Here is a 24,902-nt window from a genome sequence, read left to right on the forward strand (position 1 = left end):
ACTTCTCGAAGGAGGAGCCGTACCCCTCTTTCTGGGCCACTTCACTGGACAATTTTCTCCAACCATTTCCATTGCCTCTCTGATAACTCTTCCTCCTTTCTCCCACCTCCTCTTCTCCTCACTCTTCCCTGCTTCAGGTACAAGCACACCTCCAGGAATCAGCACCGCCACGGTCCCCAGCATAGCCACGCCCATTGGGGTCAATGGATTCAGTCCCCTCCCTCCCCAAACCAATGGGCAACCAGCATCAGAGACCATCTATGCCAACGGCATCCACCCATACCCAGGTAGGAGAGGCGAAGTGGAGCAGAGACCTGGGCCTCATTTCCTGTTTAGGGAGGGGAAGAAGAAGGAGAGCAGGAGAGTGTCACTGACTTAAAAATGTCCCAAACCAAAGTGACCCCCAGCCTAGGGCTGAAAGAGAATGCAGAAGGGTGGGGCTCTCGAGATCCAATTTCAAATAACTAATGCTACGGAAGCAGCACGGCGTAGGGGATAGACCATGGGCCTACGAGTCAGAAGGTTACGGGTTCTAAGCCCGGCTCTGCCAGTTGTCTGCTGTGTGGCCTTGGGCAAGCTACTTAACTTCTCTGTGCCTCAGTTTCCTCATCTGTAAAATGGGGATTAAGACTGTGAGCCCCATGCAGGACAGGGATTGTGCCCAACCCAAATTGTTTGTATCCACCCCAGAGCTTAGTACAATGCTTGGCATATAGTAAGCACAATTAATTGATACCAAGTAGAGATTTGGGTAGAGGGGCTTAAAGTTTGCTAAGGATCACAGACTATAGTGTCACCAAAGCATGAAAATCAAGCCTGGGCCCATGGGAGTCCAAACACGGACCTGGGATTCAAAAGGTCATAAATTCTAATCCCGGCTCTGCTGCTTGTGTGCTTTGTGACCTTGGGCAAGTCAATTCACTTCTCTGCACCTCAGTTACCCAATCTGTAAAATGGGGGGTTTAAAGTCCATGAGCTCGACATGGGACATGGACTGTGTCCAACCTGATTAGCTTATATCTACCCCAGTGCTTATTACATTGCCTGACACGGAGTAAGTGCTTAACAAATGCCATAACTGTTAATTATTATTAGTCCTCCAATAACATCTGGTCCAGGTGAAACAGTTTCATATAGCCCCCAACCTCTAGGGCCGGGGAGGGGATGTCCCTAGATTTCTCAATGGGATTGCGAGTCCACTGTGTGCAGAACAGTACTAAGAAGTTAGAAGAGTGACCAAGAAGCAAAATACTCATGTCCTGCCTTCGAGGCTTGTATAATTTAATGGGGGAGGCGGCAGACATCAATTATTCTTACTTGTTCCCCCTCTAGACTCTAAGCCCATTATGGGCAGAAAACGTGTCTGCTAATTCTGTAGCACTGTACTTTCCAAAGCACTTAATAATGTTGGTATTTGTTAAGCGCTTACTATGTGCCAAGCACTGTTCTAAGCACTTAGTACAGTGTTCTGCACATGGTGAGTGCTCAATAAGTGCCACTGATTGATTGATAGTGGGGACAGAGAGAACATTCTGCTTGGTGGACATAGAACCAGTAAGATCATCCTGTCCCAGAAACCTCTCCTGCCTGTAGATTGCCCTGAAAATTCCAACCGGGGTAAGACTAAGCTGGGGACCAGACCAGCGGTGACTCTTCCTGGAGCATGGACTGTAAGCTCGTGATGGGCAGGGAACGTGTCCACTAATTCTGTTGTACTCTCCCGAGCACTTAGTACAGTGCTCTGCACATAGTAAACTCTCAGTAAGAGAAGCAGCGTGGCCTAGTGGATAGAGCATTGGGCCTGGCAGTCAGAAAGACGAGGTTTCTAATCCCAACTCTGCCACTTATCTGCTATGTGATCCTGGGCAAGCCACAATTCTGTGCTTCAGTTACCTCATCTGTAAAATGGGGATTAAGACTGTGAACTCTCTATGGCACAGGGATTGTGTCCAACTTGATCACCTGTGTCTATCACAGTGCTCAATACAGTGCCTGGAACATAGTAAGTGCTTAACAAATACCACTGTTTTTTATTATTATTATTATAAATTGATTTATTGATCTTTGATGTGCATTAAGGAAATGAGGGCCACAACATCAGGTCAAAAATTCTTAAAGGAGACATCCTTTCTGCCTGGGCGGTTCTTCTCCAGTTACTCAGTAACATTTACTGAGGGCCAACTTTTTGCCGAGGATCACCCTCAGTGCTTGGGAGAGTGCAGCAGAAGCACATGACAGCAGTTCTTGAGGACTTCTCGCTTACTCTCTCCCTCTTCTTCCTTTTGATTTCCCAGCTCAAAGCCCCAGTGTGGCTGACCCTCTCCAGCAGGCCTACGCGGGCATGCAGCACTATGCAGGTCTCACCCTTTGCCTTTTCATTATCCATCCCTCACCTGCTTGCTCCGCCCTATCTCTTTCGGTGTGTGAAGGTGGGGGGGCGGGGAAAAGGGAGGGTGAAGGGGCAGGAGGGATGGTTTATAAGGTTCTGGGAAATCCAGGGCTATGCCACGGGAGGTGAAATAGTCAGCATTTATCTGACTCCTGGACAGTCTTGGACATTTGAATCTAAGAGGCCCAGCCCAGCTACTGCTACTTCCAAGTTGGAGACTTGACCAGAAAATGGGATTCTGTGACTCTCTGGCATCAGTCGGAGCCAGTAAGGGCAGAGAGAGCTATAAAATTCTTAAACCAACTTCCTCATGCCTCCCAAATGCCTATCATCCCTTAGCTCACTACCATGCTTTTCACCTTTTTGTCCAAGAGATAAATGGGATCGCAGTAAACTCAGAAGGCACTTTGGCCAGAGAACGTCCTACTTTTCTACCGTAAACCAGGGTTGGCCAGAGGAATAAATACAAAATTTGGGGTCAGAGATGGGGAAGAAAGATGTTTCTTCGGAGGTCCAATCTAGTTTGAGCTCCTCCCTGAATAGTCCAGCCTAACTGGAGCTAAGACAAGATCAATTTGACAAAATCGTGTTGACCATCTTGCCTTGTTGGCTAGTGGTAGGAAGATTTGCTGGCCCTCTTGGAAGTCTGGCAGAAAGCTGTTTTTCACAAGATGACATCTTCATGGCCTGCTGATTAGCCTTCTGATTGGCCTACTAGACCAAATGATCAGCAGGTGTCACCTTATTGGCTCTTTGCTGCTCCTCTCCCTGTAACACCTGGAGGAAATGTCCTGAAGACCTCCATTCTGGCCAGTGGGGATCAAGCTGGAAACTAGAGAAGCCTAAATACAGTCTGCTAATCTGCACTTGATGATATGAGGGCTCCTCGGGCTGGCTCTGGAGGCTGGGACTAGCCACGCATTGCCTCAGATTCTTGAAGCCAGTAGAGACAGTCCTTCCTTAGCTTATTACCTAAAAGAGTGTTGGCTGCCTGCAGATTTGGGTCAGAAAATGAATTTCCTCTGGGGGGTTAGGGAATGAGCCAGAGGTCTCCTCCTTCCCAGCAGCCTTCAAAGCCGGAGCTATAAGCTCTCTTCGGCCCTCGCTCCCCAACTCTTGGTCTGTGGACACCAGAGAACGAGGCCCTCCTTCTCCAGGGAGAAGAGAGGATTTCATGGGCTAAAGAAAGAAGGACTGAGTTGAGGCAAGAAGGATCAGGAAGGAGGGAGTTTCGGGCAATATTCGGGACTTGGGGAAGGAGAGAGGGGCTGAGGGAAAAGTTGCCTGTGGATTCTGCTTGGTGTGGAGTTCACTATTCAAAGCCCTGGCCTAGCCCTGCCCCGCAGCCCTGATCATTTCCCTCTTTGTGTTCCAGCAGCATACCCAGCCGCCTATGCACCAATCAGCCAAGCCTTTCCCCAGCAAGCCCCCATCATTCCACAGCAGCAGAGAGAAGGTAAGCAAGATGGTGGCAGGTGGTGTGGGTTCTGAGGAGAGAGCAATGTCGTTCTGTACCTCAGCAGGGTAACTGAGAGACAGCAGTTGGGCCAACTCTGAAGCAGATATGTTCAGGCCCTAATGGATCTGCGAGGGGATGTAGGCCCTTCTAGGGGCCCAAAGATCTGCAGAGCTAGAACAGATAGAGTCGATAGAGAAGTGTTCTATATGATTTTGGCTGGGGCTGATCGAAGGCGAGTTGGTTCTCCTTCCAGACTGTTCTGAAAGACCCTAGTCTCAAATGGATCCATTCCAGGTTGAGAGAATTGAACTCGTTGGTTACTCTGAACAGAATTACCCAGAGAACCTGTATAATGGATGAGTGGGGCCAGGGGTAGGGGAAAAAAAGAGATGCACAGAGATAACAAGAGATAAATGAGAGAGTGAAAAGGGAGAGAAATTGAGAGACAGAGAGAGCACTCGCCTCTGTAGTCAAAGAACAATAACGTACGTGTGAAAGATCGTCATAGACAGGTTGCCCAAGACACTACAGCCTGACCCCAAGGGCAAAAAGAATTACTGGTGCCATTGTTTATTCATGTGCTACCTGTCAGTATCTGGTTCCCAGGATGGAGGGTTGGACAGCAAGATGGATAGGTGATTTAGTGGGGGGAGAAGGAAGGCAAGAATGATGGCTTGAGTGATGGATGGAGGAAGAGGGAGGTAATTGGCTGACCAGATGATCCATGGTCAGATAAGGGTTTCAATGGACAGAAATGGGAAAGTGGTTATGGAGAAGGAAAGGCGAGTGGAAAGAGGATAGTGGGTGGGAAGACAGATGATGCCAGAAACAGTGGAGTGATAGACAAATGGTTGCTATGGGAATGGATTTGAAGGGAAAAAGGGAAATGAAGAAAATGGACAATGGATGGTCAGAAGAGGAGCGGAGAGGGTTGTAGGGCCAGTGGGGAAGAGAGAAAGAGCGGTCCAATGAAGCGGATGAGCGGAAGAGCCGGTGGGCAGGTGGACAAGGGGTAACGTCCAGCCCTCTGAGGCGTGGAAGCAGAAGGGCTGAGCAGGCGGGTGAGTGCCTGGTAGGTGGATTGTAATGAGAATGTTTTCGGTTAATCCCGGGATGTCTCTGTTCGCATGCTGTTTGCTTAAAGTTGCCTGTTGAATTCAGGAATGTCGAGCATGTAAGAGAATGTCAAATGTGGGCATCCGTGCACTTATCAGGGTGAATTCCAAATCCAATACCCCGGGCCCCCACTATGCCCAGGACATAGGCAGCAGATTTTTAAGCCACGTTGAGGGACAGGAAGAGGTGGGGCACTGGGTCGGGGCATGGCAGGAAGGCTGGGACGGTCCTGCTTCCCCCAGGCTTCCGAGCCCTCGGACCGTGAAACGGCAGTGTGGGAACGGGGGGCAGGGGAGCCGCTCCTCCGCAGCTGGCGAGCGCACTATTCGTAGCAGGTCCCCCAAACTGAAGCTGGGGAGAGGGACAAATTGCAACGGGCACCAAGGGGTCAAAGTCTGGGCCAATAGCCTAGGGGAGGGGTGCAACGAGGGAGCGCTGGAGGCAGAGGGTTCCTATCCAGTCTCCAGGTGGAGTAGCAGAGTTAAGATGGTGAGGTATCCACCCCGCCGTGGGGCCTGTGGGACCTTCAGCTAATCCATGGCTGTCCCTCTGTGTGTGCCTGTGTGTCGCCTCAGGTCCCGAAGGCTGTAACCTGTTTATTTATCACCTGCCCCAGGAGTTCGGAGATGCCGAGCTCATGCAGATGTTCTTGCCGTTTGGCAATGTCATCTCTGCCAAAGTCTTTGTTGATCGTGCCACCAACCAGAGTAAATGCTTTGGTAAGTCACCATGGGACTCCCCACTCTTCCCTGGAAGAACTCACCCTCGCCCTCAGCTCCACCCCATCCACCATTTTGATTTGGGGGAGTGAAAGGCGAGCCCACTATAAGGTAACTTGGATTCCCATTTCACACAGGTGCCTCCAGGGCTGAGCATTTCGTGGCCTGAAACCACTCCTCTCAGACCTTCCCTCGAGGCCGATTCTAAACAAATTAAATGTTTGAGTGGTTCCTGCTTCTCCTAAGTGTGGGTGCTTGTCACCCTGGGTGAGGTTGCCAGAGAGAGCCAGGGGTCCCAACCAGTGATGACCCCCCACCCCAGGTAGACTTCATCATATGCATGAACGTATCATTGCTATTCTTCTTGTCACTAATAACATTAACATCATCCAACCTTTATTGACTACCAACGATAATAATTATTGTATTGATTAAGGCCTTACTATGTTTCCAACTTTATGCCAAGCACTGGGGTAAATAATAGGATAATTAGATCAGACATGGTCTGATCTGCCCCTACCTGGAGCTCCTAATCAAAGAGGAAAATCCGGGGTCTAATCCCCAGTTTACAGAGGTAAAATGACATGCCCAAGAGCTCACGGGCAAGTGGCATAATGTGTCTGTTTATTGCTAAATTGTACTCTCCCAAGCGCTTAGTACAGTGCTCTGCACACAGTAAACAGTAAATAATACTGCTGACTAGAACGCAGGTCTCCTGATCCTCAGCCCTAAGCTCTTTCCCACTAGGCGGTTTTGCAAAGTCTTGTGCTTGTTCTCTGATAGACTCACCCTGTTTTTGAAAATCATTTGCTAAATGGACTTGGAGACATTTTTCCATTTTTCCAAATAGGCATGATCGGGAGAAAAATGTGCACTCACACCCTACACTTCAAAATGCTTCCTTGCCATTTACACCTATGTTTCAAAGCCTTGACTAAATACTTCTTTGCCAACTCAGTGTTCCAATTTTCACATGCCAGCCAAAATGCTTGTGCAAATTGCTGCTCATCGTATTATTTTTATTATTCCTCATTAGGTCTGTTTTCCGCCATCACTTTCATTCAGACCTTTCTCTCGGCTGGCCAAGTCACAACCCGGCACCTCATGGACCCTCTGTCAACTAGTCAGTGAGAAATTAATAACAGCTGCAACTCACCTAGCATCTGCCTTCCAAGAAACTCAAAGGGCAATTTACTATAGGAGCCAAACTCTAACTTTAATACTGTAATAGCTTCCATTTTCCCACTTATTCCCCATGTTTATGAGCTAGTATCCAAAAATTGGTGTTGAAAATGCTTCCCAAATACCAATAAATATGGAAAATTGGCTTAATTATGTTCCACAGGATGTTTGTGAAGTAGAGAGATTATTAATCCTATTTTGTTGATAAGAAAACCGAGGCCCAGAGAGATTAACTCACCAGCCTGCCCATGACACCGATTTTTCTAGAATCCAGATGTCCTCCTGAGGAAAGCTCTTTCATTCTTTCATTAAGCTAACTTTCCATTAGGAAAGTTGAAAATGAAAGTTGGGACACAATCCCTCAATCATACCCAATCATAGTCTCTGGAGCCCTTAGTTCTGTGCTCATTTTATTGTACTCTCTCAAGTGTTTAGTACAGTGCTCTGCACACAATAAGTGCTCAATAATTACCATTGATAATGATGAGGACAAGGACAATGTTGGTTACCTTGGTTGGTTGAAAGGAAAGAGGAAAACAGACTTTACTTTGTAGGTTTTTAATCAATCAGTTGTATTTATTGAGCACTTACTGTATGCAGAGCACTGTACTAAGCACTTGAGAGAGGACAAACTAACAGTATAACAGACACATTCCCTGCCCACATGAGCTTACAATATAGAGGGAGAGAACAATCTAGAGGGGGATATCATGGGATTTCATGGTTTCTGTGTATCCATAAATTAAAAATAGTGATTTATATCTAAAGACTCATGGAAAAATGATCAATATTATTAATATTATAAAAACTAGTCTTTAGCCATATGAATCAACCTGCCATATAATAATTCTATTATAAAGAATGTATCTTACAACTGGCAAAAATCTGGTGGATATATGATTTAACTCTTGAATGAATTGGACAGCAGCTTGACCTAGTGGATAGAGTATGAGCCTGAAAGTCAAAAAGACCTGGGTTCTAATCCTGTTTTGCCACTTGTTTGCAGTGTGACTTTGGGCAAGTCACTTAACTTCTCTATGCCTCAGTTGTCTCATCTGTAAAACAGGAATTCAAACTGGAAGCCCCATGTGGGACCCAGTGGTCCAACCCGATTAATAATAATAATAACAATAATAATAATGACAGTATTTGTTAAGCACTTACACTGTGCCAAGCACTGGGGGAGATACAAGATTAGCAGGTGGTCCCAGGTGGGGCTCACAGTCTTAATCCCCATTTTACAGATGAGGTAACTGAGGCTCAGAGAAGTTCAGCAACTTGCCCAACGTCACACAGCTGACAAGTGGCAGACCTGGGATTAGAACCCACAACCTCTGACTCTCAAGCCCTTGTTCTTTCCACTAAGCCACGCTACTTCTCCAGCTCGTATCTACCCCAGAGCTTAGTACAGCGCCTGACAAAGTAAGCACTTAGTAAGCACTTAATAAATCCACAAAAAAAAAAACAAAACTGTACAACGGTTACAGATGTAAATAGTGGTATTTAGTACAGTACTTGCCTAACGATTTTAGAGAAATATTGGGACAATTATGCAGGTGATTCAAGCAAAAGCTGACTTTTGCCATAAATATCTGAAAAATGCTCCTTTTTTGGTCCATTTATCCAAATCCTCCACTGCATTTTGTAGATCTGACTTGATCAGGGGTATCCTTACCCCACACCGACCAGGCCCTGACTGCAACCTTCTAACAGTCGGAGATAAATGCCTGCCATCTAATGGTCTAACCAGAAATTTCAACTTCTTCATTAAAATCACTTGTTCAACACGTAACTAAAGACCCAAGTCCCCATGCAAGCAATCCATTGTATTTCTTGAGCGCTTACTGCGCACAGAGAACTGCACTAAACGCTTGGGAGAGTACAAGACAACAGACACATTCCCTGTGCACTACGAGCTTTACAATTTAGAGGAAGTCACCACCACAGCTTTTCTAATAATAATAATAATGTTGGTATTTGTTGAGCGCTTACTATGTGCCAAGCACTGTTCTAAGCGCTGGGATAGATACAAGGTTATTAGGTTGTCCCACTTGGGGCTCACAGTCTTGATCCCCATTTTACAGATGAGGTAACTGAGGCACAGAAAAGTTAAGTGACTTGCCTGAAGTCACCCAGCTGACAAGTGGCGGAGCCGGGGTTAGAACCCATGACCTCTGACTCCCAAGCCCGGGCTCTTTCCACTAAGCCACTTTTCTCTCTCGACAGACACCGGGGAACCATGTATTCTTTATTTTTTTTTAAATGATGTTTGTTAAGCGCTTACTATGTGCCAGGCACTGTTCTAAGTGCTCCTCCTTAGGATCAAGGAAGGGTTGTCCCCAAAGTAGGACCAATGGAGAGGTACTGGGCCCCGGAGAGCAGGCCGTCCACTGCTCGGAGGAGCCGGGGCTGGGGGACAGGTGGGTGCTGGATACTCGAGAAGGGGCGTGGGCACGCGCAGCGTTACGGGGAAGAGCAGGCGGATTTAAGGGAATGTCTGCATCCCAGATTGATGAGTCCCCCCCACTGGATCGGTTGATTGTCCTGAATCCAAACCTGCCTGGGCCTAGCAACACTGAGAGTGGAAGAAGAAACAGGAGCCACTTTAGGATTCTTTGCAAGATCAGCTGAGCTTTCCCCTTCTGGGAAGCTTTTGGGGTTGTTGGCTGCTGGGAGGCTGAGTGTGTTGATGGGGTTTTATTGGCTTTGGAATTGAAATGTGTTCTTCACCTCCTTTCCCACCCTGAAACCCTCCACTTTCTCCCCTTCTCCCCATACCATACCCACCTAGGTTTTGTCAGTTTTGACAATCCAACTAGTGCTCAGGCAGCCATACAGGCCATGAACGGCTTCCAGATCGGCATGAAGAGGCTAAAAGTTCAACTAAAGCGGCCAAAAGATGCTAACAGACCCTACTGACCCCTGTTCACCCTGGCCCTGCAAACAGGTATGGTGTTAGCAGCGGTGGAGGGTCGGGGAGAGGCGCGTGTGGGTTCTGACCCCCCTAATGGGCTGGGGGAAGACAGTAAGGTGTCCTTGCTGAGGTCACTGTTTGGAGAGATACTTCAAGCGATGGAGGGGACAGGGCCCTGTCTCCACAATTCAGGGTCTTGAGGAGGTTGGGGTTGTAAGGAAGAGTAGAAGTCCATTCAGTTCTACCAGTGGCTTTTAACCACCTACACAGCTATGCCGCTACTGGTTTTACTTTTCAGGGTTCTCCCTTTGCCCAGGGCTCACTTTCCAGGTCAGGACAGCTCTGCACCTGGTTCGGAGGCCCAGCCACACACACGAATGACACATAACTAAATATCCTGGCAGCCGGGATCTCACACCTCAGCAAATTGGCCAGTAGAACTATGACATCATCATTACTCACCCTGACCAACCGATCTGCTTCACCAGGGAGGTGTGGCTAAGGCTCTGTTTAAGGCTTCACAATAAAGGGCTTCCGAGAGGAGAAGGGTGGGTTCCAGGTTACCCGCTCCTGAAGGGACTGTTCGACTGCCCCTCGGGGACCGGAGTCCTGCCCTCTGAGATCCTTCTGACTGTGCTCATCAGGTGGTCAGCTAGTGCTATCCAAGTCACTTGGCAGCCCCTTCTATTCTGGCTAAGGACAGGCAATAAGACGGGTTCAGAAAGTCCCATAGGGGAATGAGAAAGAGGACATTGGGAGGAGCAGGAGCAGGAACAGGCCAGAGGGGCTGAGTAGAGTAGGAATCACGGCGGGGAGGTCTATGGTGACTCTGAAACGCCCTTGAGGTGACGTTTTGTTTGGACTCTTACTATCCTTCCTATCCAAACTTCTTTCAGCACCTTATTCGAAATTCATCTTCCTGGCTAATGAGTATCCTGTGGAGTCTCCTCAAAACCCACCCACCAGCCAGATCCGGCGGTTCACAGGAAACTCTCTGTGACCCAAGGGGGAGAACGAGACTAATGAGCCCAGGCTGTGGGGCTGGTGCCTTCCCCTGGGCAGAGGTGACATTTAAAAGAGAGTGAGCTTACTAATGCTGTCCATAAGTGTACTCATTAACCATCACAGCGTCTCTTCCCTCAGTTGGCCCCTGCTTCCATGGAGGTGGAAAAAGCAATAGAGTATGGAGAGCAGGAGCCCATATTCAGACGCGGAATAGGCCAAGCCCTCTCCCTAAAGAAACGTTTGTTAAAGGACCAAGGGGAACCCACTGGAGCTGTAAGGTAGCAAGTTCAAAGCAAGCAGAGGGAATCATTTCTTCCCTTGGTTCTTGGTTCTCAAAGGAAGTTTTCACGGGACTTGGCTGTCTAAAATATCAGGGTTTGGATAAATTCATGGAAGAGAGGACCACAAATGGGGCACTATGGGGAAGGTTTGAGTCAGAAAGGAAAAAGTAGGGTGTCTGATGGTTTATCCCTACCATTAAAAAGCTTGTCAAGAAAGACCAGTAGCTCCATGGTTCTTCTTTGCGCACTGGTGCTACTGTCAGAGATAATAATAACAACAACAATAATGATAGTAATAATAATACCAGCTGCCCTTTTTAAGCCTATGTTCCAAGAACTCTACTAAGTGCTGGGGTAGATGCAAGATAATCAGTGTGCAGAGCACTAAACTAAGCACTTGAAAGAGTACAACAGAAAGACACTTTCCCTGCCCACAAATAGTTTACAGTCCAAAGCGGGAGACAGACATTAAAATAAATGACAGATGTGTTCGTAAGTGCTGCGGGACCAAGAATGTGGTAGACATCAAGTGCTCACATGCTTAAAGGGTACAGAGCCAAGTCCAAGGTGACCCAGAAGGGAGGAGTAGAGGAAATGAAGGCTTATCGGGGAAGCCCTCTTAGAGAAGATATGATTTTAATAAGGCCTTGAAGGTGGAGAGAGTGGTGGCTGTATATCAAAGGGGAGGGAGTTCCAGGTCAGAGGGAGAATACGGGCAAGTGGTCAGTGGAAAAATAGATGAGATCGAGGTACAATGAGGAGATTGGTGTTAGAGGAGTAAAGTGTGCGGCCTGAGTTGTATAGGAAAGATAGGAGAGAGCGAACAAGCTGATTGAGTGCTTTAAAGCCCAAGGTAAGAACTTTCTGTTTGAGGAGGTGAATTGGAAACTCCTAGAGGTTCTCGAGGAGTGGGGAGATATGGACTGAACTTTAAAAAAAAAAAAAAAGATCCAGGCCGCAAAGTAAAGTATCACTGGGGAAAGGAGAGCCAAGAGGCAAGGAGCGCTTAGCAAAGAGGCTGATGCAGTAGTCCAGGCAGGATATGATAAGTGCTCAGATCAGTGAAGCAGCTGTTTTGAATGGAGAAGAAAGGGTGGATTTTAGCCATGTTGTGAAGGTAGAGCCAACAGGATTTGGTGACAGATTGAATATGTGGGTTGAGTGAGAAAGATGAGTCAAGAATAATCTCGAGGTTATGTGCTTGTGAGACTGGGAGGAGGGTGGTGCTGTCTACAGTGATAGGAAAGTTGAGGGGAGACAGGGTTTGAGTGGGAAGATGAGGAGTTCCCTTTTGGTCATGATAAGTTTGAACTGTCTAAGAAACGATCAAGTAGAGATGTCCTGATGGCAGAAGGAAACATGAGAAGCAGAGGAGAGAGGTCAGGGCTAGAGAGGTAGATTTGGGAATCATCTGCATAAAGGATGATAATTGAGCCATGGGAGCTAATGAATTCTCTGAGGGAGTGGGTGTAGTTGGAAAAACTTTTTTGTAGAAATATGATCTGGGTAGCAGAGCGAAGTGTGGACTAGAGTGGGGAGAGACAGGAGGCAGGGAGGTCAGCAAGGAGGCTGATACAATAATCAAGGCAGGATAGGATAAGTGCTTGGATTAACGTGGCAGCTGTTTGGATGGAGAGTAAAGGACAGATTTAGTGATGTTTTGAAGGATGAACCGAGAGGATTTAGTGATATATTGAATATGGGGGTTGAATGAGAAAGAGGAATCAAGGATACTACTGGGGTTATGGACTTGTGAGACAGGAAGGATGGGAAAGTCAGGGGAAGGACGAGATTTGGGTGGGAAGATAAGGAGTTCTGTTTATGACACTGGGGAAAAGGTTACTACCGTTCTGGCCGTTACCAGATACAACGAACCGCTGACAGCCGACTCTCAATTACCCACAGTTCTGGGGAACAGGGAGGGAGAAGGTTATTAAATCCACAGTTAATCCAGAACCTTCTCTTTAGCCAGTTGTTTCAGGCTTCACCCCCTTTAGCACAGAATGGAAGCAGAATGGGACAAAGGACCCCAACACGCTGAGTTAGCCTCACCCACAGAACTCAGGAAGAGTGGGGCGCTGGGTTCTGGGGTGTGCTCCTAAAAGGGACCAGGTCTCCCTCTGATGGGCGGGCGGGACAATGTGCCCAACTTCATGGACCACCCCTGCACCTTGGGAGAGATGGGGGTGTTTGCAGTGTCATGGTAAGATTCGAAATATTTCCAAGCTGAACGTAAGGACTCATAAATGGTTGGGACAGAGGGGTGTGTTTGCTTCTCCTAATCCCTTAACATTGGGCTGATCAATCAGTGGTATTTACTGAGCGCTTACTATGTTCAGAGCACTGTATTAAGTAGTTTGGGGGACTTCGATACCACAGAATTAGCAGACACGTTCCCTGCCCATAATGAGCTTACAGTTTATAGTGGGATTTGATGTCCGGTTTCCCCTCAGCTTTGCCCCAAACCAGTCTAGCCTTTGAACTCTGACCCCCAGACTCCTCCACCCACACCCCCCACCTTCCCTCAAATAAGAATTTGACAGATTTTCCCAAGGGGCAGGGGAAAGGATGTTTCAGAGTCTGAATCTTCCCCACTGACTTGGACAGGATCCTGGTTCTACCACCGGAAGGGCCATTCCCCCAAATCAAAATAAATCCTTTTAGGCTTCATCACTGTGTGTAAACAAAGTCACCCTCAGACCAGTGGCTGGAAGGCTGAGTGTCAATCAGGAACAAAGAGTTCCCGCTCTATTGCTGTGAGCACCATATAGTTTCGAGCATGTCACCTAGTCTCCATAGGACCCAATAGGATGCCCTTCCCTGCTTCTGAGGGCTTTTGAGATGCCTGGGGCTTAGAGATGCTCAGTGGATGGGATTGGAGGGTCGACATCTTCATAGGGGGATTTTCTAATCTTCAGAGAGAAAAAGAATAGCCAACAGCCTTATGTTGAGAAGACGCCATCAAACCAATTCATCTTTTCTTTTATGTTTTGTTTTTTGCAACCCAACCACTACCTAAGCAGACCAGGCCAATCATAGCTCCAAGATGGCCCCACAGTTGCTCTCTAGCTGTTATGGGAGACCAAAAAAAAACCCTATCCCTCCCCAAATAAACCGAAACTGTAAGTCACTAACTCATGGTGTCATCCGTCTCGCCGATGACGTCATGTAGCCGGTTGTGAGGTCGTTGCATGATGTGCCGTTGAGTCTTTAATCTCTCTCTTTCCATTTCTTTCTTTCTCGTAGTGGTTTTTCTTTTTTGGCGATTGTGAAGTGCCGTATTTAATGCCCATGGTGGATAGTTATTGGAGTGCTGACTGGTCGGTCTTGATTAGTTGTGAACTTTGACTCTTGAACTTTTCTTCCTACTCCCTGCTGCTCTTCTTTTTTGCTGTTGTAACGTGACCGTGTGTCTGTCACTGCATTCAATGTACTGTGTAGCGACAGTGATTTTCCAAGTGTTGTGGGTTTGGGGGTGGTGAATTGTTGTTGATTCTGACGTAGCACATTTAATGGGATTTAACTGAAATGCAGTCTCCTTAAGGACTATCAGGTCCGGGGGCTTTCCCGCCTGGGTTTTGGCCTCTCGGAAATGTGGAGAGACCTGCTCACTCAGGGGGGCTTTCCTTGGGCTCCCAGACAGGTTTCCTAGAATCCGAAATCTGAACGTCTTTAATCGATCTCCCGCTGCTGTATGAGCAGGGGAGGGAAGCCAGAGCACAGTTGGAGAAATTTACCCAGGAGCCTGAAGCTGATTTATGCCGAGAGAACTAGCTTGGTCCTGCTGGGGTGAGTGATGACCAGGGAGGGCTACGAGTCTTGGGAGAATATGTTCTCTAGAAGAATGGTGAGGGTAGTATCCGGTGGTCTGTAACTGGCTACTGATTCTTCCACTGCTATCACTTCCCTCCAATAAATGCCTTTGCTGAGACTACAGAGTCTCTGCCACCCCCACAAGGCATGAGATCTTCACAAAATCTTCTCTTGTTCCTCACTAAAATGTAGCTAAGGCAGGCCCAGTCTGTGGAGATATGGGCCACCTTTACCTAGGAAGAGAGTCACTTCCTTGCCAGGGTCATTTGAACACCATCCAGGTGGAAAGACCCAGAGCAGGTGACCACACTGCCCATTCTGACATGTCTCCCTAGGTCTCCTCACGAGAACCAGAGGTCTTTCGGGCTGTGGCCTGGCCCACCTTCTTGAGAAACAGGCTATTCATTTCCTGTCCAGATCCAGAAAGGTCCTCTCTCACCCAGGATCTCCTTATGTGGAAGGAGATGAGAATTCCTTGTGTTCTCTTTTCTCTCTCTTCTTCCCAGTCCTACCCTTTTCTGATGAGATGGTGAACGAGGGGTTCTTGAGCTACCGATCCCCCTCATCTTCCCACCCCCACCCTCAAGAGTCCCTAAGGTGGGTTCAGGTTTTCCTGATGACTTCACTCAGGCAGAAAACTTCCTCTGGAGAGAGTGATGTTCGGTGATTGACCCCCAGTGCTTGGCTGTGGGCCGTAATGGCCAAACACGAAGGGCAGATTGTGACCCACCCCTCCTCACCCCACTGTCACCTGCTGGACCCCTCCTGGCATTCTTCTGGGTCTGCTCTGGTTGTGCCTGGTGTGTTCAGGCCTCCTCTGGCCTTTCTGGATTTCTGGTCACTTTTCCACCTCAGCCACTTGGAGAATGGGCAACTTCTAACCACAACTTCATTTCAAGGAATGAGTCCCCAAACAGGGGCCTCTGCTTCCATTTTTTTCCCATGTAGACTCCTTCAGAATGGAACCTCAGAGGCGAGAGCTCAGGAAGGGCCCATTCTTTTCCCTCTGACTTAACCTATGTCACGGAGGATGAATATCAATAATCGAGATAAATTCTCACCTCTTGGACCAAGTGTTTTCTCCCCAGTTGGTTCATCTCTCAGGACATGGGAAGCCGTGGGTATTCTTGATGCAGGCAGCCCCCTTGGCCTGGCTCTGATCTGAGATCCTGCCCCTTCCTGCCTCTTCACCTTCAGCAGGGGGAAACCAGTCAAGCTGTACACTTCACCCTCTCTGCCACTCCCTGCCGGTCCCTGCCTCTGGCCCAGACAGCTTGCAGTTCTAGCCATGGGTCATCTGACATCTGGACAGCAATAGAGAAAAAAGGAAAAGCACAATGGAGAGAGGACATCTTCTTCCCAAACATTTTCCTGACAAATCCTCCCAGAAGGAACTCTGGGGGAACCCAGCAGGCGTGACTTGACTGGAGATGAATGCCAACTCGGGCCCTTTGGAGACTTCTCCCCAGAGCTTCCCTGAGCCTTTCCACCTCCTGCCACTGGCAGAGGGGCCGGTAGGGCTGGGACAGGGCAGAGCTGGACAGGCTCCGGGAAATGACCAAAAGACAGAGCTGTCCTAACACCCTAGTCTGGACTCTAGGGAGATGAAAAAAGGGTCAATTTGGAAAGAGGAACTCTCACCCCTAGCCCTAACACCCCTCTTGGGTCAATCATTAAGTAAGGCTACACTGACTCATTGAATTGACTAACTACTCATCCGTGAATTGTTCCTTCTATGCAGGGCTCCTTACATGAACTGGTTAATATGATCCTTACCCTACCCACCGGGAGCTTACACTCCATTAGCTCTAAGCTTGTTGTCATTGTAACTCCTGACTCCACAAATCCTTCTATTTCTTCGAACGCTAATGTTAGGGGAGCGTCCCAGCATTCTGAGATTCTATAGACAGATGAGCTAGGAACTTCTGTCTATCCATCCCTGGTCAGTGGGATCACTGACCCAAAGCATCCCCATGAACATTCTCTTGTAGGATCATGGGTTTTTTCCTCCTCTGGGCTTGGCTGGACTCTTGGTTCCATTCGCCTCTTCTACGCCTTCTTTGTATGCAGGAATCCTTATTCCTTGGAAATCCAAAACCCATCTTTCTGTCTTCTCAGGCTTTTTCCCCTCCTTGCCCCTCTTGCTTGCTTCCAAAGCCCCTAATGGCATTCTCCAGGGCCCATTGTTTTCTAGGATAGTCAAACCATGTCTCCCCTGCAGGGTTCATTTCTCTGTCTGGTTTTCCAGGATCAGACTTAGTTTCAGTCCCAAGTATCAATGCTAACTGGACCTCCATCCCACCCAAAAAGCACCCTCAGGGTGGGGGCAGAGAGCAGGAACCAAAGACCAATGATCTGAGCCAATGACAGGCTGGGGAGCAGCTGAGCGAAATGATGGAGGATGGCAGGACTGGGGTAGACTTCAGGGGGCGGGGGGAGCTGGGCCGTTGAGAGGGCAGGGAGGAGATGCTGGCCAGGACCAAGTCAGGGGCCAGGGCAATCCTCAAGCCACGCGACTTCCCCCTTTTTCCTCTCTCTGCCTTTTGGGAAGCTCCCTGCCTGTGTGTTCTGATGGCCCTTAGGCTCTACTCCATGCCCTTTAACACTCCCTCTGCTTCTTTGCTGTTTTGTAGGTTGGATGTCCTGCAGTGTAAGAAGAGTATTTCCCTTTTCCCAAGTGCAGTATCCAAACTTGTAACTCTCTTTCTTTGCAACATATCACTTCGGAGGAGGAAACTACTGGCGGCAAGAGAGAGAGCGAGTCATCTGGTTGTGTGGTGGTGTTTTGTTTTTTGTTTTTTTTTAAATTCCGAATCAAATTTGCTTTTTTTTCTTACAAACAAAAAACAACAACAAGAAGAAAAAACCAAACAAAAAGAGAAGAAAGAGAGGAAATGAAGTTGGATGAAGGGACGTGGGAGAACGTTGCTGGGAGGAGAGGTTCCCAGGGGCGGTGACTGTGGGAAGACTTTCTATTCCTCGGGTCGGACAACGGCCGCCGGTCTGGAAAAGGAAAGCGGACCCAATCCCGAGTCGAATGGAACGTCCGAGAAAGGCCTGGAGCCGAAAACCTACCTTTCGAAGCATTCGTTTGCTGCTACTGTTTCAGAGGAGGACCTGGGTCAGAGGTTTGACATGGATTTAAACCAAAGCCAGTGAGAGAGGGTGAGGCTTGTAGGTCTTACCTGGAGAGCAGTTTTGTTTTAAAAGGATAAAAAAGTGAATTTTTTTTCCATATCTGGGTGGAAAAAGCAAAGGCTAGCAGGATGTTGAACTTATAAAGATATATATAAATACAGATATATATATCCCATGGGGAGTAGGGAGGGGACTGACCCTCCCACCCAGCTTATCACTGGCACAGGGAGATGGAATTTACTTCTTTCAAAGTCATATCATTCCTTAGAGTTTAGGGACCAAAGGACTCTTGCTTTTTTTAAAATATATATAAATAAATTAATTTAAAAAAACAAAAAAAAAACACAAAAAAGAAAAAGGTACAGTATCTGGTGAAGCTGCAAGCCTTTCAGAAACGGCAAAGGAAACACCCCAAAAAGAGGGAACCCCCCCAACACCCCCAGAGAGGACTGAAGATGCTCTATTCGCAGGGGTCTGGAATCCAGTGGCCCAGTGACTGTGTGGGCTCTGGGAGAGGGTTAAGACTTGGAACAGTGGAAATTTTTCTGTCTGATATTTCATTCCCCGTCAACCCTTTCTCTACCCCTTTTTCCCTTTGCAAAATAAAGTAGCTAAGGATCGGGTTTATGTGCAAGTGATGGGAAAGTCACCTTAATCCCCCTCCCTCCCACCAAACCTCCTAGGTAATCTCACCCCTCTAGCTCTGTCTGACCTAAAGAGCTGGCCCCAAATTTCCAAACTGGCTAGCCCCGACCCTTGGCAAAATCGGCTTATGCCCCTGGGTCTCGATAACAGGGAAATGTAGCCAGCTTGAGCACACCTGGGCCTTAGAGCAAGGCTACACCCACAACTCAAGGGGTCATCCCTGCCCCAGACGGGCCACATCCTGGTAGGCCCTGTTGTTCTGAGGGCAGAGTGCCCTGAGGATGGCTGGCGTTTGGTCTTCCTGAAGACCCCAGAGTGCCGCCTGGACTGAGTAAAAAGCGACCCACCCTTGCAACATAGAAGCCAGGTTTCCTATTGTCCTGGGAACAGGGGAGCCAATGTACAGTTGCAAATATGCATCCAGACAGGAGTGGTTGGAATGAGTCTTAGGGCCCCTTTGGGCAGAAAGCAACTTAAGGGAAAATTCCCCCGTGGTGGCCAAACGGAGAAGCTCCGTCCCAGATTACTCCCCATCATAGCACTCCAATCTGTCACTCCAATCTGTCGGGATTGGGCCACTTCCTGGGGTGGGCGATTGCTTCTGTTTCCTCTAACGCCAGCTCTCCTCTCCCCTCCCTTCCTTCCTCCCTCCCTCCATCAAACCCCACTGCTCTGCCTTCTCAAGGCCAAATAGGCTTCTTCCTGGCATCTGGAGTCTGGAGTGGGAGTAGGAGAGAAGTTGCAGGGAGGAGCAGGGGAGATTGGCCCCGAATTCTCATGTTTTTTAACCCATCTCCAGCCTTCCAGCACCAGCGGGTGGGGCAGATGCCTTAGTCTGTGACAGGTTGCAGGGGAACTTACCCCCTCCCTGAGGTCTGCAGAGGCTTCAGGAGAGGCCCTTGTCAGGCAGCCTCAGGTTCTGGTTGTGATGCTGATGCTTTGTGGGGAAAGAGCAAGGGGTGGAGATGAGGACCCTGAAGGAAACTGTTGATAATGTCCCCTTCCCCACCCACTGTACTGGATTCAGATGAGGCATCGTGGGCTGGAAGAGAGACAAGGGTGCCCGGGCTGCTCTCTGCTCTCTTCATCCCCTTCCTTCACTGGACCACTGGCACCTGCCTCTTCTGTGACCCCTTGCCCTCTTTCCCCAAGTTTCAGAGCAGAATGCTGTTTTAAAGAGAGAGTTGGCACATAACATACAGCTCTGCTACATTCGAAGACCCAAACCAACCCACGAAAAAGACAATCGACTTTAGCGAGTCTGTGAAAGTGACTTTTTTTAACCAAAAAAAAAAAAAAAGGAAAAATGCCCAGTGCCCATGAGGATCCTAGGCAGGACAGGATCTGGGGTAAGAGCGGTTTCCACTTCTGCTCTCCAAAAGTCAAAAGCTGCCCAGATTGTGGCAGCCTGGGATCCAACCTCCACTTCACCCAGGGCAGGAGGGTCAGCGGGGTTCCCCCCGCCAACTCAACCCAGAGTTCCACGTGGCAGCCTTGCCCACAAAAGAGGGCGGAGGGGACTCCTTGGCCTCGACTTCGAGGATGGTTCTGCTAATGTTGCTGGAGCAGGGGGTCGGGGCCCGTGCCCTGAGCACAGTTTTGCAATGCCTGGGAGCACAGAGTGGCCATTCATCCATTTTTTATCCCGGACAGTCCGGTTTTCAGCTGGTCTGTTCCCCGACTGGTTCCGCAAGGGGGTGGCAAAGGGTGTCCGGTATTTTTGAGTGCCACCTGGGCTGGAAATATCGTTGACCCCTGCCCGGGAAGGATCCCAAGGAAAGCAGCCCCTGGCTGGGAATGGATGCTTCACCCTCTGGATCCCTCCTAGGTGGGCGCCTTGCCTCCTGGACCAGTGTCTCAGGATCCATCGCTGACCAGCACAGCCTGGGCAGCATCCCAGAGTCCTATGGGCTCTCCAGAGGTCATCTAGCCCATGCCTCTGCCTCCAGCAAAGTCATCCCTCACAAACAGTCCCAGAAAGAAAAGCAACAATCCCATGTTTGAAGAGTTCCAGAAGAGGGGATTTCACAACTCCTTCTGGCCACCTATCACAGCATCTCCCAGCCCTCCCGAGCAGGAAGGTTGTCCTTCGACAGTACCTAACCAATCCTTCCTGCAGACCGAGAGAACCAACAAGCCGCCCCTGACCAGAGACTTCGGAGGGGGCTTGGGGTGATGGTCCAGCTAGGGATCCCCTTCACCAGCCTGCGCCCCTGGAACCCCTCAGCCTGGAGGGGTCCCCCCAGCTCAACTGCCCGCTTGCCCCCCTTCCACCTCCCCACAGAAGTCTACACAGCCTCCCTTCCTACACTTGCCCAGATTCTCTTCCTTGGCAGAGAGAGAGCCACGTTTGTTAGCAGAAGTGGGATGCCAGGGGTTCTTAGAGAACGGTTCCTCAGAGAGGGACCCCTCTCTGCCCTTCTGCGCCACCCCTTCTCTCTGCCGAGGGCTGACCTAGGAATCGCCCAGGGTCTCCTGTGGAAAACCAGTCCTGATGGCATCCGGCTACCTGCTCTGTCCTGGACTTGCCCCGTGGCCTTGTATACGTCACCTCACCTCTCTGTGCCTCAGTTTGCCCATCTGTAAAATGGGTGACGGACCGCTTCCTCCCCTCCTGTGGGTGTCTGTGAGGCTTTATTCCTGTTTGCCAAGCGCTGAGGGATTCCTGGGTGGATCGTGCTACATACCGTATATCTTGGCATGTGAGATGAGGCAATTTTCAATATTTGGAAGCTTAAAAATGAGAGCGCCCAGGTGCCCGAGACACAGTCAAAGGAAGTGCGAGTTTCTCAAAAAAAAAACTTTTTCATTGTTTTGAAAAAAGGGTGCCTCTCTTATGCAACAGCGTCTCATAGGTGCTTATATACGGTACACGCACAATCATCTCTGTAAGAATTGTTTATTGCTCGTGGCTTGCCCGTTGGCATCCCTCTCTGCAATGCCAAGACCCTTCCTTTCTCCTAAGTCAGGGGCTGGCCTTCTGTGCTTTCCTCAAAAGGCAAGTGCCCTCCCCCTGCTCTCGTCTGATCTGCTCTCCTGACATAGTGGCCGACTGTCAGGGAGATGGGGCGTCCTCCCTCATCACCAGCCAGTGTCCAAGCAGCTTTCTCACAGGGCCCTGCAGGGACTAACCAGCCCCAGATCTTTGCTGCTTTGCCACTCCGCCTACCAGCTCCCAACCTTTTAGGCCCCCGGGCAGGGCTGCGTGGGGCTCCCGGGCTCCTGAGATCAACCAGCAGGACTCTGATCTCAGTCTCGAGCTGCTTTGCTTCAGCAAGCCATGGTTCAGACAGCCTGGGGTGACCCGCCATCCCCAGTAAAGAAAGGTGAAGGCAGGAAAGCTCCCTGTTTTCCTTAGGGTGTTCCCTCAGCCCCTCTGCTAAACCTAAGGAGAGTCTGGGCTTCCGCTGAATACGCTCACGTTTCCTGCCATTCTGCGATTTCCCTTCATCCCCTAAGCCTTCCTGTCCCTCAACCCTGCTCCCGGCACCCGGCTTCCGGCTGCATTTCCATTTTCTCTAGAGAAAAGGGCTGAATTGTGTTCCTTCCGTGCTCTCGTCAAACCCCTGCAGCAGCCTGACCTGTTCCGTCCCCAAGGGGTCTAACTCTTTTCTGCTTCTTAAAGAGCCACCCATCATTGCACAGGCTCAGCTCCTGGGTAGAGGGCTCACTGATTGGTCAAGAAGCCTTGGCCCTCGGTGTCTAGAGACAACCCCTCCGCTGAGGCCTCTGCCTTTTGGCGTCCCCATGCATTCCAGCTACCTGGTGTCGGCCATGAAGCATGCCAGCCGATGAAGGGACAGCTGGACACTTCCACACCAAGAATGGCTGCATTTGAGCGGCGGGTGGAGTAGTTCGGGCCTAGAAAGGGGGCATCTCACCTAAAGGAGAATGAGGTACCACCCCATTGATGTTGGCATTCCTGGGGCAGAGAGAGAGGCACACAGAGCCGGGGAAGCCAAGTAACATCGCCCAGGAAACGTGAGCGGGCGCTGACTTGCGGAAGCCCTGGACGTTGTCAGAGAAGAGTGACCCAGCGAGTGAGGCTGTCACTGGCAAGAGGAGATGGAGCTAAAACACAAAATGACCTTACCCCCATCTTTGGGGAAGAGGATCCCCTTTCTTCTGTGCCCTTCCTTCCCTCTCTTTCCAACCGCTGAAGGGCTTGACAGAGCAGCTTTTCACTCCCGCTGCAGCCCAAAGGTGGAATGAGGAAGAGGAATGGCTTCAGCTACAAAAGGAGGATGAAAAAACAGGCCTCCCTTTAGGGGTGGCAGGAAGCTCTTTCGAAAGGGTGACACCGAGACAGAGTGGTGATGGAAAACCAGGTTGGGGAGGATCCTTGGGGGATCAGTCTGTGGCCCGGTGGAGGTCATCTCAGCTGTTTTCTCTCTCTCTCACTCTCATGCTTGCTCTTTCTCTGTAATGCAGACTCTCAGGCCTCAACTCAGACTCCTGAGACTAGGTCAGTTCCTTCACCTGGACCCCATTCACACATGGCAGCCTGAGTTTGGGCCTCCTGGGAGCGCAGCTGCTGGATGGGGGAGGCACGGCGAGGGAGTGGGAAAGGGCTAGATGAAATGTCTGGGCCATATGAGGAATTGCACAGTAAATGTTTCCCCCCACAGCTGCTGAGCTGGATCAAGTGTGTACTGAGCAGGGGATTGACTGCACAGAATCCGTGCTCCCCTTTCCCTGAAAGGACTGTCAAATCCATATCGCTTTCCAAAAAACCTTTTACCACGGATGCTATTTGTTTGCTCTTTTTCTTTGGTGGTTGGGGAGGGGAGTTGTTCTTTGTTTTCCCTTTCAGAATCTTGCCTGTTTTGCTTTCCAATGCACCAAAGCCACGACATGGGGACAACCAATACAGCTAAGGGGAGGGTCTCTTGTGGACAAATATGTATGCATACATGCAGGTGTCCCCATGCAAACACATACACACCTGCAGGGCTTCTCGTCTTGAGTGGTGAGGGGAAAGGTTCCAGATCAGTGACCCAGCATGATCTCACAGAAATCACCCCTTTCCCTGCCTCTTTACACTTTCCCCATCCACTCTACAAGTCACAGTTGGTCGGTGATCCTGTGTTACCTGATAGAAAAATCACCCTTATACATAAAGACAGTGACATAAATGCCTACAAGTCCAACTACGGATATTCATATACTCGTACACTTCCTTCCTTCCTCCTCTTCCCCCACCACACAAACACCTTCCCCTCCACACACATACACAGTTTTTTATCTCTCTATCCAAATAACCTTCAGTCTGGGTTAGTCCCTCTTTTAACCCAGATTCAGGGGAATTGATAACAGGTGTTTTCCCCCTTTCTGGGACCAGAGATGTGTCTGACAGTTGAGTGTCAGGGACTGAAGTCAGCTCCAGTGACAGCCTGTCCTCACGCTTACATTCTATTTGGTTATAGCCCGAGAGTCCCTGAAGAAGCGTGGCTACTGAAAAATAACTCAAGAAAGAACCAAAAAAGGCAGAACGTCCAACATTTTCTCTTGGCTGCAAGTTCCAAAGGGAATGACAGAAATCTAACCTAGAAAATCATTCAAATATTGATTTTCCTAGGCATCCAGAAATCCAGAGATAATTCATAGCCTCATTTTACCTGTTTGTTTTCCTCTTCTCCCCATCAAACTTTTCACTCACGGCTGCTTATAAAGAGCATACAGGTCAGAGTCTCTCCTCCTCTCCCTCCCGCTGCTTATCCCAAGATGGAGTGCCAATACACAGTGAAGCCACAAAAGAAAAGTCGACAAAAGGAAGGAGGACGATGATGGATCGGATAATCAGCCATTGGATAATTAGGGATTAAGATTGTGAGTACCATGTGGGATGTGGATGGTCACCAACCTGATTACCTTGTGATAATAATAATAATAATGATAATAATGGTACTTGTTAAGTGCTCACTATGTGACAGGCACTGTGCTAAGTGTGGGGGTAGAAACAAGATAATCAGGTTGGACACAGTCCCTGTTCCACATAGGGCTCACAGTCTTAATTCCCATTTTACAGATGAGGAACCGAGGCACAGAGAAGTTAAGTGACTTGCCCAAAGTCACACAGCTGACAAGTGTACTTACCCCACTGCTTAGAACAGTGCCCAGCACATAGTAAGAGCTTAACAAATACCATAAAAAAAATCAGTCCCCTGGGTAAAGAAATATTGTTACCCAACTTTGGTCTTTCTTGGTGTTTCCAGAATACTACTCTCAGGTTTGTGACCAA

At 49.0% G+C, this 24,902-nt stretch overlaps 1 protein-coding gene across 8 annotated transcripts in view; it reads left to right on the plus strand.

The window, feature by feature from the left end:
• Positions 1-23,406, plus strand: part of CELF6 (CUGBP Elav-like family member 6) — a 183,010-nt gene extending 159,604 nt beyond the window's left edge. For 3 of the 8 annotated variants that reach the window (XM_029065913.2, XM_007670251.3, XM_007670252.3), the window contains 6 exons: positions 138-287; positions 2,295-2,357; positions 3,765-3,845; positions 5,540-5,683; positions 9,657-9,812; positions 17,512-23,406. In XM_029065913.2, the coding sequence (XP_028921746.1) occupies positions 138-287; positions 2,295-2,357; positions 3,765-3,845; positions 5,540-5,683; positions 9,657-9,784 (566 nt within the window). In that variant the 3' untranslated portion in view covers positions 9,785-9,812; positions 17,512-23,406. Of the gene's footprint in view, positions 1-137; positions 288-2,294; positions 2,358-3,764; positions 3,846-5,539; positions 5,684-6,719; positions 7,034-9,656; positions 9,813-10,675; positions 11,284-14,088; positions 14,188-17,511 lie in introns of those variants that run through there. The other 5 variants (XR_005660013.1, XM_016227982.3, XM_001508564.3 and 2 more) reach the window with 5 other exon arrangements.
• Positions 23,407-24,902: the final 1,496 nt, after the last annotated feature.

This window comes from Ornithorhynchus anatinus, chromosome 5 (genome assembly GCF_004115215.2).
Source record: "Ornithorhynchus anatinus isolate Pmale09 chromosome 5, mOrnAna1.pri.v4, whole genome shotgun sequence".
Lineage (NCBI taxonomy): Eukaryota > Metazoa > Chordata > Mammalia > Monotremata > Ornithorhynchidae > Ornithorhynchus > Ornithorhynchus anatinus.